The following is a 16,368-nucleotide window of genomic DNA, read 5'->3' as shown; positions in this document are numbered from 1 at the left end:
AAATCCCTCCTTTTTTCTTTCTTCTGTGTCATGTTACAGAGATGGTTACATAGACGCCACATCTAAAGCACCAACCTTGCAGATATATCTCATCTGGGTATTGATGGATGAAGGCGAATAATAGGCTATAAGAAGATTGAGCCAAGAACTGGACGGCATTGGCAAGGCTTGGGAAGCAACGGTTAACAAACAGAGTGTTCGGTTAGGGAGAGGGGGAATAACGTAATCGCGCCAATGTCTGCGGATAATGGCGATGAAGATCATCGGCCGGGAGAAATCCATCACGTCGAGAAGATTCTCTCCAATGGCGATTTCTATACTGGCCAATGGTGCGATCATCTTCCTCAAGGTCAAGGAAAGTACTTGTGGATTGACGGGTGTATGTATGTGGGTGAGTGGGAAAAAGGCAAAACCAACGGTAATGGAATGTTCAGTTGGCCAAGCGGGGCCACATACGAAGGTGAATTCAAAAATGGGTATATGGATGGTGTAGGTACTTACATAGGTTCATCTGGAGATACCTATAGAGGTTCTTGGGTGATGAACATGAAACATGGGAAAGGGACAAAAAGCTACCCAAATGGTGACTGCTACGATGGAGAATGGAGGAAGGAGTTTCAGGATGGTCATGGGAGGTATCAATGGAGGAAAGGTAATTATTATATAGGACAATGGAAGAATGGGAAGTTCAATGGGAATGGTTCAATGATGTGGACAGATGGGAATAGGTATGATGGTTGCTGGGAAGATGGTTTGCCTAAAGGGAATGGAACATTCAGATGGGCTGATGGGAGTTTCTATGTTGGGGTTTGGAGTAAAGATTCAAGGGAGCAAAGTGGGACTTATTACCCTGCGGGTTCTACTTCTTCTGGTCATAAAGATTGGGATCCTCAAGAGGTGTTTTCTGCTGTTTTGAATGATTGTGTAGTGTACCCGTGTGAGGATGTACCAATTTATCCTTCAGAGAAGAGGCTAAACTTGCCTGAGATGATGGCTATGTTGCAGTCAGTTTCCAAGAAGGGAAATGATGGTGGGAGGACTAGGTGGATGTCTGCGGATGCAAGGCTTAGTAGTTATGGTAGTGAAGAATTCCGTCGTAATTCTGATGTAGATAGGAGATCAAGTCATGGGTTTGAAAGTACAGGGACTTTTCAGTTTGAAGATTCTGTTTCAAGAGGAAATAAACCGCCACATTTAAGAATAAAGCCTGCCAAGAGACAGGGGGTGACCATATCCAAAGGGCATAAGAACTATGACCTCATGCTTAATCTGCAGTTAGGAATCAGGTACTGATGATAGCTTTTGATTCCTGTATTTTTATACGGCATTTTAGGTTCAGCTAAACTTTCAATCTTCATCTTTTCTCATAACTTTTGGTACAACAACATGGTGTGATTTAAATGAATCTTTCCTCGTATGATTCTGGTATTCACTACAAGGTTATTAATCTTTTGCGCCATAGCACAGACATGCTGTAGGAAGACCTGCTCCAAGTGCATCCCTTGATTTGAAGCCTTCCGCATTTGATCCCAATGAAAAAGTGTGGACCAAGTTTCCACCAGAAGGATCGAAGCACACACCACCTCACTCATCTTGTGAGTTTAGATGGAAAGATTACTGCCCAGTAGTGTTCAGGTCAGGCTTCAGACATAAAATGTTCAGGTTGAATAGACTTTATTTTACGCAGAAAACGTGTTAGTTAGGTGAACTGTTTCTTTTGCAGTATAAACTGCTGAGTGCTAACTTGTTGAGAATGCTCTTGAAAATGTATAACCTTTTATCTGGAGGCACAAAGAGGTTGGTGATATGCTCTTGAGAGGAATATGGCTGTAATACAAATGCTGGGAATACGTGGAAACACTCCTAGCTATATTGTTTCATAGTCGCCATATTAGCATTACTTCTAGCGTTTAACTTTTGTCAGAATAACCTTTTTTTTTTTTTCCTGTAAATATGTGAAAATGGTTCATTGCTTTTTATATTTTCAGGGCTCTTAGAAAATTGTTCAAAGTAGATCCAGCTGATTACATGCTATCCATATGTGGGAATGATGCCCTTCGGGAGCTCTCATCCCCTGGAAAAAGTGGAAGCTTTTTCTATTTGACCCATGATGACCGATACATGATAAAGACAATGAAGAAGTCTGAAGGGAAAGTGAGTTACCTTGAAATTCGCTGGATCTGATATAAGCCACGAGTTCTTTGAATTTCTGCAACAATCTATAAATATAATCATTACCATGGCCATCAAGAATTATGAAGTTTCGCTACTTATGTTGCATGTATCTAAATTCATAGAATCAATGCCAAGACATTGAAGGTCAATACATATTGGTTACATTTTGTGAACTTGGCTATCCTTTTGTTTGTAAACTACTTTAAAAGCTACTTCAAATTTATTAATGGTTGCCATCACACCTATCGTTGATGTGATTCTATTGTTGCCTGAATTGCAAGGTTATTTATTTGCTAGATAAAACTCAACTTTATAATGTGACTGTAGGTCCTCTTGCGTATGCTTCCTGCATATTACAATCATGTTCGAGCTTTCGAAAATACTCTAGTGACCAAGTTCTATGGTCTTCATTGTGTTAAACTAACAGGTGCACAGAAGAAGGTAATTCATAGGTGTGAAAAAACTTGTACTTTAAATTAAACTTTTACTTTTTAATGCATTATAAATTTCAGGTACGATTTGTCATCATGGGAAATCTATTCTGTTCCGAATATGCCATTCATAGGCGCTTTGACTTAAAGGGCTCTACCTTTGGTCGTACAACCGATAAACCTGAGGCAGAAATAGATGCAACGACCACCCTTAAAGACCTTGACCTAAATTATCTTTTCCGGTTGCAGAAGGACTGGTTTGAGGAATTTTGCTCGTAATTTTCTTGCCTACTACTTTGGTTCCTTCGTTTTTGTTTGTTTGTGTGCATGAGCATGCGTGCATGAGTATTATGTGCTATGGATCATGATGGTATTGTTTGTCTCATACTTATTAGCTGCTTATGGGTAACAATTTAGTCTTTTGAAGCCAAACTTTAATGAAAATGGTAAGGAGATCAGTGGTCTACAAATAACGGATTGACTATAAATTGTAGCCCACACAAAAAGTCCTCTATTCGTTTCTTTAAATTTAAGATGAAAGGATCATGCCCATTACATGTCATATGCTGAAATGGTGGCACTGTTGCATAAACTTTTCACTCTTACATTTGTGCACTTAACATGGTGTCACCGACTTGAAATATATGGAATCTTTGGAAGGTAGATTGTTTTATTATCTCAGCATGCCTTCATGCAGGCAAGTGGATAGGGACTGTGACTTACTTGAACAGGAAAGGATAATGGATTATAGTATGTTGGTTGGTCTTCACTTCCAAGAAAAGCAAACTAATAAAGATTCTCTTACGCCTACCCGTACTTCAGGAGGTTTCACTCCTAAAGGTTATAATTTGTAACCCCCCCCCCCTTTTTAAAGTTATGTTTAATATGAATCTTTGCTAAATATATGAACATATCTTGCGGCAGATGGACACTTTGACAATGGTGGAACTCCTCGCCTTTCAATAGCAGATAGGGATAAGCTTCTCATAAGTCCTAGTCGGTATGGTCATTCTACACATGCTGCTAGAAGTTCAAGTTATTTAATAACTTTAATTTTGATGGCTAAAGTGTTGAGTCAAATCATCAGGAACCTAACCAGGCCTACTATTGTTTATTAGTTACTTTTCTATTTTAAGGAGGAAAAAAATTCTACAGTTTCTTAGCTCGTTGCTGTGAGCTTTTTTTAATCCGTTAATGAAATTATTACCAGCAGAATAACTTTTACAAGGAGTCACCGTTGTGATGTTGAGAATGTACGTATGTTATATGTTTACTTTGTTTAGTCGTGCTTTCTTTCTTCTTCTTCTTCCCCCCCCCCCCCCCAAAAAAAAAACCTCAACCAACCTCAGTAACTATACTAAACTTTGCTCCTTTACTAATTCTAATTCAACAAGCACATGTTAGCCCTGTTCAGCTAAGAAAGATGTAACTGTCTAATTTCCACCTATTTTTGCTTTGCTTCTTCTGAAATTAATGTTGATACTTCATCTGTTCTTCACCTCTTCTTAATTTTTCCATAGGTCCGCGTAAATTCAGGTCTTTCATTGTCTTATTTAGACTTCTCACTATCATTCGTTGATTCTCTACAGCCAAGAATTTTTCTTTTTCCTCTAATTGTAAAGCAGTGATTCTGATAAGGAAGAAACTTAGTCGCATACTGCCATTATTAGGTTTACGATCAGGTTCACCTATAAGATTATAACCTGTGGGAGAGCTTTATTGGGGAAGTTGATAGCAAATACTGAAGAAGTTGATTTAATCATGTCCTGATAATCAATGGCAATAACATTTTTTCATAAAATAAGCATTGTATTTCCTGTTGTAGGTTGCCGTCCATTCAACTAGGTATAAACATGCCAGCAAGGGCTGAACGGACTGTGAGAAGAAATGAGGGTGAAACTCCTCAGCTGGTTGGAGAACCAACAGGGGAAATATATGAAATTATAATCTTTTTTGGCATCATAGACATATTACAAGACTATGATATCAGTAAAAAGCTTGAGCATGCTTACAAAGCAATGCAGTATGATGCCACTACAATCTCTGCTGTTGATCCTGGGCTATACTCGAAACGCTTTCGTGATTTCATCTTCAAAGTTTTTGTTGAAGACACTTAAAAAGTTAAAGTTTTGATACTAAACATTCAACTTACAGCCAGAGGCCATCAGAGCGAGGCATTTACGGCAATGAGTTCACTAATTAGCTCATTCATTCCCATTTTGGCCCCAGCTATGCTGATTTTGGGGGTGTTTTATGAGTGCCAGAGGATATAGACCACATCTGAATGGACAAAACTTAGGTCTAATTATTTTCAGCAGTTGCACCAGGTTCCTTAACAGAAACATAAGAAATGAAGGAGATTTTCTAAAATAATATATGATGAGGAGAAGTTTTTTGTTCACTATATGCATGTGCATGCAATGGTCCAAATTTAGCCTAAAAATTTGGATCCTGCGTCACATTTTGCAGACTCAATCTGAGTTTTCGCATGTACATACATGTAGTAAAGATAAACAAGAATTTATCCAATGTTAGAAAACATCATAGCAAATGCTGGAGAAAAGCACTTAGATTTTTTTTTTTTTTTGCTCGTGAAATTTGTGCATTCCCTCTCATCATCACATGTTTCACATTTGTGAAAGTCATCATAATCATAGGGACAGGAAAAATGTTTGTTGTATTTAATGTCGTTGAGAGAGCCACCCTACCATTTCGCAATTTGTAAATGAATACACCCTAGAAGGGTCAAAGCAGAATTAGAAATCATTCTTTTTAGCGGCCATTTGTTCCCAGGGGAGCCTCGGGTTTTGGCACTGAATAAAATTGTACAGAAGGAAGGTGATGAAGAGATGGTTAGTTTGTATGTATAGAATATTTAGATCAATCATTTTATATCACTTGGAACAGGATTTGGTGTATTCGCATTTTTCATTCAGTAAAATAGCTTATTCTTTTCTCTAGTGATGCCTCCTCTTTTACGTTATGGTTTAGTCTCTATTTGTTTATGAACGGGGAGGCTTGAAGAACTTTTGTAATGACTGGAGTTAGTGGAACTGAACAATGTTTTTTTTTTCCTATATAAATTACACGGACATTCTTCTGAATTTTATTGGGATTCTATAAACATTTTGTGTTTAAAATATAGAGATCTCTCTTGAAACAGAATGTTATCTTTTCCTCTGGTCAATTTTATAATTTTTTAGCTGAAGTATTCTCAGCTTAAATGCATAATTTTAAGACTAAAAAGAATTAACCGAAGGGTATTTTGGTGAATAATTTAAACTTAGACAGAAATGCGAAATAGTTTTTACCTTTAATGAAAATGTTTCTGAATATTTTAAAAACATGATACAGATTAATGTAATTTAATGCAATTCAAATAAAGAAAACATTTATTTTTGAGAAAATTGCGCTATTTCATTGGACTAATCCTAAGATAAAGCAATTAAAAACCCAATTAATGTCAACAATGTAAATACACTGTAGTAGTTTGATTATGTCTGAAGTGCTTTTAGCAATCTGCAAATTACTGCCTTCAAAAGTGCTTGAAATTTGCAACGTGCAATGTTTTTCAGCCAATTGCAATAGAAAATATTAAGACTTGTATCAACAGGCAAAAGAGAGTAGTAACGTCCATTTCCAATTGTTATGCTAAACAATTTATTCTTGAATATTGTTTGAGAGGACCATTTTGGGGTGGAATGGAACCACATTCAAGAAGACCCACTTGAGTCTGCCAGGATCATTATTATCACGAGTACAGGAATGCAAAAAACGAAACATGACCTATATCACAACTAGAGCACACTTATTATTAACCAAGGTGTACAATATTCACAAGCCATAACATGACAGTAAAGGAAGCCATTAAGATCGGTCTTTTTCCATATGGCATTGAGGCACCAGCTTGAATGGATGCACAAGAATGAGATTATGTTCTTGTTTTGAGAGTTCTCCAGCTATGATCCCCAGTAAGAAACTACTCCCTCATCAGAATACCTCAAAAGTTTTGCTGGGATTTGTAAATCTCGTGATCGGAGGTGGCAGAAGTTACCGGACACAACCTAACAGAAAAGGAGTATGGTATGGCAGGAACAAAGTATTGCTCGTGTACACATGGGGACCAGCTATCATCTCCACCCAAACCCATGTGCTTGTGGTCAAGATGAACCTGAAATATCATAAAACGAGACAACTTGAACAGATAACACAACTTACAAATGGGAAAGTAATTACGAAAGCAGAGATGCTGATGCAAGCAGATTACCTCAATGTTATCTCCTTCAACGAGTTCTTCATTGTGTGTTGCCCGGTCAAGCTCAGAAGTGCTATAATAGCTTGCACTCATTTGCATGGGTGGAGAGCCCCCATACTTTGAAGCATATATTCCAAAACCATCTTTGTTTCTGAATGTCACCCATCTAACATCTGCCCTACCTGAACATTCCCCAGGAACGATGTAGGGAACATGCAAGTCACAAACACTCTCCTCGTAGACCCCCACATGTGCAGCTTCCTTCCTATCTGGATAACACTCGAATGGACCTCTTCCATACCATCTTACTTGATCCAATGTCTTTTCCAAATTGAATTCAATTCCCACACGTGGCAATGGAGGAAGATCTGAATTTGGTTCCACATCACATTCTACAGTGACGTCCCCAGAAGCATAAATGGTATAGGCCATATTGATTTTAATTAAAACCTTTGATTTATTGTGCTTGGAAACACCATGAAAAACCACCAGTATTTTAACCAAGTTCTTCGCTGTGTTCTGTACGGAACAGCTTTCAGTAATAAAGTGGAGGCTATCAAGTTGAGCATCTTTCCACTTGGTGAGATAACTATGGGGCCCTCCTCCTTTGTCATTATCAGTAGGAGCTCGCCAGAAACTTGGTAGTACGCCCTTATTCATCAGATGAACTCCTCCAACCTAGAATATCAGAATAAGATTAAAATCTTTATTTATTCAACAATTAAAATGACTCTAAGTCAGAAAGAAATAAAATGAGTAATTCTATCTTCTCAATATTCGTATTACCTTCCAGCTTTCAACTGTGCCTGTTTTGATGTTGAAGGTTATGTCCCATGTATCTTGATGGCTAACTTTGATGATATCTCCTTGAGTAGCAGTGTGTAGAGTGGCACTGCTAATATTGATGGCCTGGACAAAATATTCAGCCATGAAATAGTAAATACCACAAATAACCAATGCCTGGAATGGTGCCAAATTACTAGGCCTACAGGCATAATTTCTAATTCAAGTTAATGTGCAAGTGAAACATTACATGAGGAGCAATTTCTCTCCTGGCAGGCAGATGAACTTGTGTTGATGAAATGACATGACCAGCTTCAACCCAACGGGTGGAGTTCAAAAGCTTAGCATTTATTGTCAGAAATATTTCTTCTGCAACAGATGAACACCATAGAGAATACCATGGACCCGACTGCCAATCCATGGAATAACTACTTTGAGGTTTTAAAGGGGCGACACTTAAAATTCCGGACCCAAGGCTGCATCCATCTGCATGGGCACTCCAGCTGAACTCCAATCCTTGTGTCGTTTCAAAGAAATGAGCATTTGTGATCTACAAGACAAAATTTAAGGGAGATATCAAGAAAAACTGTGACCCAGGCAAATGGAAGTCCCAATAAAATATGTACCTCTAGTTTTCCTTCCCGTAGTGTCACCTTGATTGGTTGGTATAAATACTTAACTTCTGAAACAATGAAAGCCATGAATAGTAGTACAAATTAGTGAACATTGAAATACAAGAAGATGGAGTGCAAGGATGATATATTATATCAGCTCACCATGTAATGCAGGATGAGGAGTTCGGTCAGGCCATATGAGGCCATTTAAACAAAAATTTAAGTCATTAGGAACATCCCCAAAGTCACCTCCATATGCCCAATGCTTTCTACCATCTATTCCATCCTTCAACAGGCCCTATGAGCAAACAGAAAGGTCTTTCAATCCAATAAAATGATTTCCTAATGCAGACAATTGCATATGCTCAATGTCATAACTTCCATTTGTGAAGCTACTTGAAGAACTCTCAAGTAAGATATAATACATGCATACATATATATGTGCCCCCTATAATTTGATGTATAAAAATGTTGATCTAGAGACCATGAAAATCATATATCATGGATGTAAATAAGGCATCACCCATCCAATTAGCATGCTCAAGGCATACGTTGAGGAATTCAACAAGACATTTAAGTGGGATGATTTTAGTCAAATCTGACATCAGCACAGAGGTAAACGTTAAAAAATGAAAAACCTATTTCCAAAAGGGTTAAGAAATGAAGTATCAAGGAATAACAGATACTAATAAGATGATTCAATGGTTATAGTGTCTTCTTAAACAGGGAAGTTATGATTAAGTCATAGTTACTTATTTATAGTCTGCAAGGAATAAGGAATGAGTACACTGCATACATAAATGCAATGAGAATTACAATAATAATTCCAGGAAAGTCAATTGCGAAGTTAAAAAGGTTTCCATCATTTTTCTCTTTAAAAATTGAATAATTTTGTACATTGGGAAACAACAATAGCTTTGCAAAGGCATTGAGGCAGTGCCAACTGCATAGCATTGTTTTTGGATATTTGGCCATGCATCCCTCTTGGTTGTTAGAACGAATAAGTGAGCCACTGCAATGACTTTGTGATATTCAAACCACCCGTGTTTGTACCCAAAAAAATTGCCAGTGCCAATCTTCAGGTTCCAGGGTGAAATGTTCTGCTCTTACACATGATACTGGCGCCATCAATTTGCTATTAACTCAGTGAACACTCACCTGGTCAACCCAATCCCAAATAAAGCCTCCTTGAAGTCCAAAAGTGCTGTCAATTGCTTCCCAATATGAATGTATATTTCCATTACTGTTCCCCATAGCATGAGAATACCTGTCATTTATGCATTAAGATATCAAAAGGCCGTAATCATTACTGGGAATAGGAGACACTTGGAGGGGGCATTGTAGCTATTGATGTCAAACTCAAATATAGAAGGGTCCTTGGAGTTCAAAACATACTCGCATAGTATTAGAGGACGGGTTTCAGTTGGATCATTTGCAATTTTCACGATGTCCCAAACACGCATATACATGGGACACACAATATCTGTACTTGACGTTCTAGATCCTCCCCCCTCGTAGTGTAATAGCCTTGTAGAATCTCTTCCACGAATCCAACCTATTCACATCCGAATTAATGACAAAATAAGCAAAAGATCAGGAAAAAGGGTGGGGGGGAAGGATATGAAGGAAAAAAGTGGATAGGGTTTGACAGAGGAAACTTTCCTGGTGTTCTCATATACAATATAACTCTATGTAGATTGTGCTTCTGTGCTTTGCAAGGAATCTAAAATTCATGACTCATAAATATTGCGTCTTCCTATATATGTTATGTTACATATAGACATATAGATGTGCTGAATTACACCTTTCAGTCTTTACACATTTATCTTCTTAAGCAAGTAACCATTCACTTGCCCCTCTCCCGTGTATCATTCTGTTCAGGATGCAAAGTCCAAAATTTCGAGCCTTTTCCTAAAGATAATTTAAATTTCAGATCATTTTTATCCCCCTTGAATTACTCTAAATATTTCATCTTTTACCTCAATCTTGATAACCAACAAAGTGATTTAACTGTCAACGCTATGTGTCCCATGAGTGACATTAGTAGAACTACAAAAATAGTGCATGAATAAGCTTTTTCAATTTTCATCAAGAACAAAGGCTTTTCTATGAAATCAATGCATTAGCAGATTTACCTCCAATCAGTTAGAAAATTTTAATTTATTTTTTTTTGGCCTGAAAAGCATAATAGATAAATGAGATAATGATATGCTAATTAGCATAACTTAAGTTTAGTACCAGCTAAAGCAGAATGATTTGGTCCATATCCAGATTCATTCCCCAAAGACCAAGAAATAATGCATGCATGGTTTTTGTCTCTTTCAACCATGCCAATCACACGATCCAACATTGCGGCTGCCCAACTTGGTTCCAAAGTAGGATGCTTGAGATGTTGAGAATAGTCAAAACCATGTGTCTCAATGTTGGCTTCATCTATCATATACATGCCGAACAGATCACAAAGCTCATACCAGCGGGGATGTTGGGGATAATGGCTATTCCTCACAGCATTAATATTGTTTTGCTTCATTAAGACTAAATCCTGCATGCACAGCCATCATTAGTTTCTAAACTCATTCAGCTGAGGTAAAATGGATGTCAAAGACACTATAACATGGAAAGAAAATACAAGCAATACCTTGACCATGCAGGATTCGATGTTTGTCTTCCCCACACGTGGATGATGTTCATGCCTGTTCACCCCTCTTATTATGATTGCATGCCCATTAACAAGCAGCTGTTTGTGGGCTTTAGATACTTTTCTGAAGCCTACTGGACATGATTCACAATCAACAAGGCGGCCAGATTGATCTTTGAGGATGATAACCAGGGTATAGAGGTGAGGCTGTAAGAAAATGCAGAGTCAATCATAGACTAATTGTCAATAATTGAATGAGTGATGGCAAACAACTCAGACAGTTGTAAAATATTATCTGTAAGAGTAAGCATAAGACAAAGTTGGATTATTTCATCATTGCTTGACAACATGGACTTTACTCCATTCTAAGCCCAATTAAGTCAAAGACAGCAATGGTACTGGCAAGATCTTCTAAAAATCAACAACTAATACTTGAAATTTCAGTTCAAAGTTCTGGTTCTCAATTCATTATTTTCATCAAAGTTCCAACCAAGCAGAAAACCTAAATCATTATGATTTCTTACTTGCTCTGCAGACCAAAGCTTTGGTGATTGAATTTTCCCCACAAGCACAAAATCATGAAATCCTAAGGCTGCGCCTGAAGGTTGGAGCTTTACGTCTGCCACATGAGATGAAAGGAGATCCGGGCATCCATCAGAAGCAAACCAGTTTCCAGAATCATAGAGTGCTCCCTCTACGTTATAGTTTGTAAGAACACTTTCCTTTGATGCTTCTTGTGAGTTATCTAATTTAACTTCAACCTAGATAATATGCACATAACATTGGTAACACACAAGGCGCCTCAAAGATAACAAAATTTCAACATAAATACTATCTTTTTCAAATAATATCAAGACAACTTTGAGACAATCAGAAGAGATAGAAGGAAGTAAAGATAAAATATATCTTGTAAAATCATAACGGTCAATACATGTGCAGCCAGAGATAAAAATATCAAAATGAATTTTATAACATCAGAAAAGCATAGATTACAAATATTTCAACAATTAGATTATGGCAACATCTGCTAAACAGGGTAGTAACATATATAAATATGCACGTGTTATTATCTAACGTTAACATCACCATAATAGATGCTTACCAGTATCTCTGCATAAGAAAAATCTTCAGCAAGGTTTGATTTGAAAAAATAGTCTGCAATAAATACCTACACATCAAATATGTTGACACATATCAGCATTGTAATAACAACAAGTCTTATTCCATTACATGGGATCAGCGACATGGATTGCACAATGCCACTGTACTTTATAAGTACATTAACTAGGACAAAATAGGCAGATGCTGGACAGATCAAACTTTCTGCTTGCTCAAAACCTCAAACCAACGTTTAAATAAGAAGATACATATAAATACTTCTCAACCTTTAGGAGCAAGTCAAGATATGCAAACTGTAAATGAGGTGCATATAAGAAAGTTGGCAATGAATGATTCTTTTCTAACTCAGTATAATTTACAATGTCATCAATACTCGGGAGAAAAAATAAGTTCCACATGGATATCTGTTGGACCCGAGCCCAAATATACTTATATGAAAAGAAGACCTGGGCCCAAGATGTGAGGAATGGGTGACTGCTGTTAACAGGGGTATTGAGGTAAATTGTAATAGTGACGGTTAGGCATTAAGGGGGTATATGACAGAGTTGGTTAGAGGGGGAGAGGTGTGGAAAATACTGGTGAGTTGTGAGGAGAGTGGAGTGCTTCTGTTTTCCATTCCGAGGATTGATTCCTTGAATTGAATCCTACGACCTTGGAGTTAAATCCAACAATATCACATTTAAAAGTTTCAGCTCTTTTTTGTCCATTTGTGCATGAAGATTGAAATGACAAAAAAACCAAACAAAAAAAAGAAAACTTTTCACTTTATTACTCCTTCCATATGATATGACTTGGATAGATTTCTCTTGGGGCGGAACATGAACTCTGTGAATCATGATTTTTCCCTGCTTATTACGCATTTTCGGAATTTCAATGAGCAAAATGCCCATATATTGAGACACAATAAGGGCACGTGAGAAGTTACAGAGAAAATTAAACCTTAGGCTTTGCTAGAAGAAGCACATCACGGTGGATGCCAGATAACCACCAATGGTCCTGATCTTCAAGATAAGAGCCATCGCTCCATCTAAATACTTGAACAGCTAGAACATTCTTAAGATCTGAACCGCAAGGATGACAAAAATCAGTAATTTCAAATTCTGCAGGTAGCCTGCTGTCCTGACTGTCCTTGCAAAACATTTAAGTATTTTGTCAATGGATGGATCCAAAAGTTGGTTAATGTCAAAGGCTTCATCCATAGAATCTCTTTGCGTCATATAATAATCCAAATAACATTAGCCATAAAAGTAATGCCCCTTTTATTTTTAGAATATGAACACCCATGTCCTACTGTTATGCATGGATATATTCCGAAGAAGTTAGTCAACCACAAGTCATTGTTCAAGTGAAGCTCTATTTCTGATGTACAAAGAAAATGGACAGCTCTTGTACGTGAATCAGCTCCATAGAAACTTTTTGCTTTTGTACCTTAGTATTTTCTGATTTATTGCATCTTTAAAGAGAAAAAATTGTTTTTTCATCCCAATATAATATGCAAAGGATGCTAACCTTCACATGAAAGTGAGAATGCATAAAATCATCAAATAAGTTTCACCGAATACCTATATCCCACAGGGGACCCATTTATCCAAGCACAGAAAGCAGAATCAACACCTTCAAAATGCAATAAAATTCTTCTACCTGTCAAAAGTCAATAAAAAATGCATTTGAGTATTTTAAGGTTAAGTGCAATAGTCCATAAAAGGAAAAGAACAGATAATGTCTTAGGTAAATAAGGATAACAGAATGAGAGAACTTTTGCAACACACCAAGTCAAACTATCTTTTCACACCATGCAAAAAGTCAACACAACCAATCGCATAAAAGAAAAGAACAGAGGAAATTTCAAATTATTCACGCAATCAGAGATTACAAGTAACATGCACCATAACTAAAATTTAAAAAATAAAAAAGACAGGAAGAAAGAAGGACTGATAAAACCAAATTCCTCAAAAGTTTATATCGATCAACCAAAAATATAGACCCAATGTGATAACATTCCAAGAAAATTGAATAGAACATACCCTCCCACTCTTGAGGAATGTGGAACTCAATCCTGTAGCAACCTGTAGGATTCTCTGTAGGAACAAAAGGAGGATCCATTGGAAATGGATAATCTATATTTGTATATATAGGGCGGTCAAACCCATGCAGCTGCCAATTTGAAGGAACTGTCCAATTTAGAGGAAAGAACCCAAAAATAGATGAAAGATTAGCCCTTGGATCATATAAAACATATTAGATGATGACGACAATGATGATAAAGATGATAAATGTAAAAAAAGTAATTGCTGTCTCATCTATCAAATACAGTGAATTCACAAAGCAAATTTAAAATCCCGCAAGGCCAATAGAACCAAAATTAGGGGCTAATAAAGCAAAATTATAATGCCTTAGAGGGGTCTACACGACCATTATTGTTTGCTACATCCGTCAAGAGACATTTTTCTTGTCCTTATTTACTGTAGTTCTTTTGTCAACTTAGAACTAAAGAAAGGTAATGTGCTTCTTAGCATGATAAGAAAATAGTTTCCATAATGATATGATGCCCTTTATAATAAAATGAAAGGCTTGCTTGATTTTGTGGAAGTTCATAAATGCAATAGAAAATAGAAATGAGGAAGAAACTGCACAAAAGAACGTGACTATAAAGCATATGGGTACTGACATGAAAACTAACCAGGCAAAGTGGTCCACTCTGAGTCCTGGAAATCACTTTCATAAAATTTTATCGGGACACTAGTAGGACTCGAGGCCAAGTAAAACTTCCAATATCCAGACATTGACTTAACAAAGGGCAAGCCCTTGACCCAAAATGCAGCACAATCAAGAGCTCCAAGAACAGCATCATCATTCCAAGTAGCAGACTTGGAAACCAGGAAGTCCACTTTGCTGCGATCATACCAGTACCTAAGTGATCCTAATCATATCACAGAATGTCAGAAAACCTTAAAAGGGGAAAAAAAAAATTAAATGAGATATACCATAAACAAATTGAAAAGTAAGTGTCCCTTACATGAAACAAAAACAATATTACAAAAGCTTTAAGAGTTAAAATTATCAATCCAATTTCACATAGTTGCTTCAATTTTATGTCTCACGACATAAATTAAACCAATTTGTTCTTAACAACTCGTTTTGAGGGAGTGGATGCAGGGGGAATATGAGAGTACACAAAGCCATGCTATCTTGGATTCAAAGGATGAAAAGAACCATAGTTAACAGAACACTTAACTCCACGCCAGTTCACAGCAAGGAAATCAAAAACTGCATCTTTACTCCGAGATTGGAAAACAATGCCACACAACCAACTCTCGACAAGCGAAATCAGCATGGGAGGTTATTTATGTCAATTTGGTTATTTCAACAGTGAAATTATTGTATTGTTACCAATAGTTTATCATTAATTCATTCCCCCACGAGTTCCTAAAAACAATTAAATTAAAATTCAAGATGAAACATGTGAAAAAAATTTCCCTTTTCTAACCCCAATTTTTCATCCTTTTGTCTGATCAACTGATGAACAATCCAGTGATAACTGAGGTTCCAAAAGGCACAGTCATTAATTTCCATGTGATTCAGAGGATCGCCAAATTTCAAACCTCAAGACTTTTTAACGACGGTAAAGCAATTAATGTAAAACCCAAGATATGTTAGTTCATCATCGAGCCTCACCTTCAATTGAATCATGGCAATGCAAAGTCACGTGGGGGTCTCTTTTTCTCCACTTGATGAAAGATGGATCCTCCCACACTCTGTAACCATGAACATCGGGAGGAAATACGATTTGCCCAATTAAATTAGATGCCATCAGCAAAAGCTCTCTCTGCTAGTACACGAAGAGAAGAGAGTAAGAGAAGGAGTGAGTGAGGAAGAGGATGAAGAGGCTCGTAGTCAGTCAATGCACTACGTTAGTGGATCTGCTGTTTTATTGGATTGGATTGCGACGAAATCAGATGAGCCATTTGTTGCCGTTTTATGCACAGTTTCGAATGGCCCAGGTATCCGACATGTCGTTTTAGTTCATGCTGAAATATAACAGCAGGAATTTCCACTGTAAAGAATACCCCAATTATGGTGGGGTTTTTTTCCTGCATTTTAAAGAATAGCATTTGAAGCTGAGGAACGTGCTTATATTTTTCAAATATAAAATTATATGGTTTTTTTAAAATTTTTTTAGTTAAAATATAGTTATCATGGTTTTAAAACCCAAAGTGAATTAATCCATGGCAGGTGTAGTAAAAAATTTTGGGGGGAGGTCAATTAGGATAGATTTTAAAATTCTTTCTTACTAAATTTGAAATGATGTTATTTTGAGTTTTAAAAAATATAGCATTCCATCATATTTACGCT

General features: G+C 37.0%; 2 protein-coding genes across 2 annotated transcripts; one reads left to right on the top strand and one right to left on the bottom strand.

Moving 5' to 3' along the window:
* The first annotated feature begins 169 nt into the window (after positions 1–169).
* On the top strand, positions 170–4,863 carry LOC114727505 (phosphatidylinositol 4-phosphate 5-kinase 6-like). Its single transcript, XM_028914200.1, has 8 exons — positions 170–1,286; positions 1,468–1,635; positions 1,989–2,154; positions 2,503–2,616; positions 2,688–2,881; positions 3,304–3,446; positions 3,531–3,606; positions 4,432–4,863. The coding sequence occupies exons 1-8, from the start codon at positions 235–237 to the stop codon at positions 4,721–4,723; spliced, it is 2,205 nt and encodes a 734-aa protein (XP_028770033.1). The 5' UTR covers positions 170–234; the 3' UTR covers positions 4,724–4,863.
* A 1,365-nt stretch (positions 4,864–6,228) lies between these two features.
* LOC114727499 (beta-galactosidase) lies at positions 6,229–15,886 on the bottom strand. The gene is made up of 17 exons (XM_028914196.1): positions 15,691–15,886; positions 14,696–14,935; positions 14,040–14,186; positions 13,578–13,656; positions 12,955–13,138; positions 11,999–12,064; positions 11,421–11,657; positions 10,897–11,103; positions 10,497–10,800; positions 9,654–9,813; positions 9,417–9,525; positions 8,421–8,556; positions 8,271–8,326; positions 7,895–8,194; positions 7,648–7,770; positions 6,874–7,539; positions 6,229–6,777 (listed from the first exon to the last, which is right to left on the bottom strand). Exons 1-17 carry the CDS (start codon positions 15,824–15,826, stop codon positions 6,607–6,609), a joined length of 3,321 nt encoding a protein of 1,106 aa, XP_028770029.1. The 5' UTR covers positions 15,827–15,886; the 3' UTR covers positions 6,229–6,606.
* Positions 15,887–16,368: the final 482 nt, after the last annotated feature.

The sequence above is a fragment of the Neltuma alba genome, unplaced genomic scaffold (assembly GCF_004799145.2).
Source record: "Neltuma alba isolate B1F8T4 unplaced genomic scaffold, ASM479914v2 tig00012479_pilon, whole genome shotgun sequence".
NCBI classification, from domain to species: domain Eukaryota; kingdom Viridiplantae; phylum Streptophyta; class Magnoliopsida; order Fabales; family Fabaceae; genus Neltuma; species Neltuma alba.
Note: the sequence above shows the minus strand (reverse complement) of the source record. Positions and strands in the feature narration are given on the sequence as shown.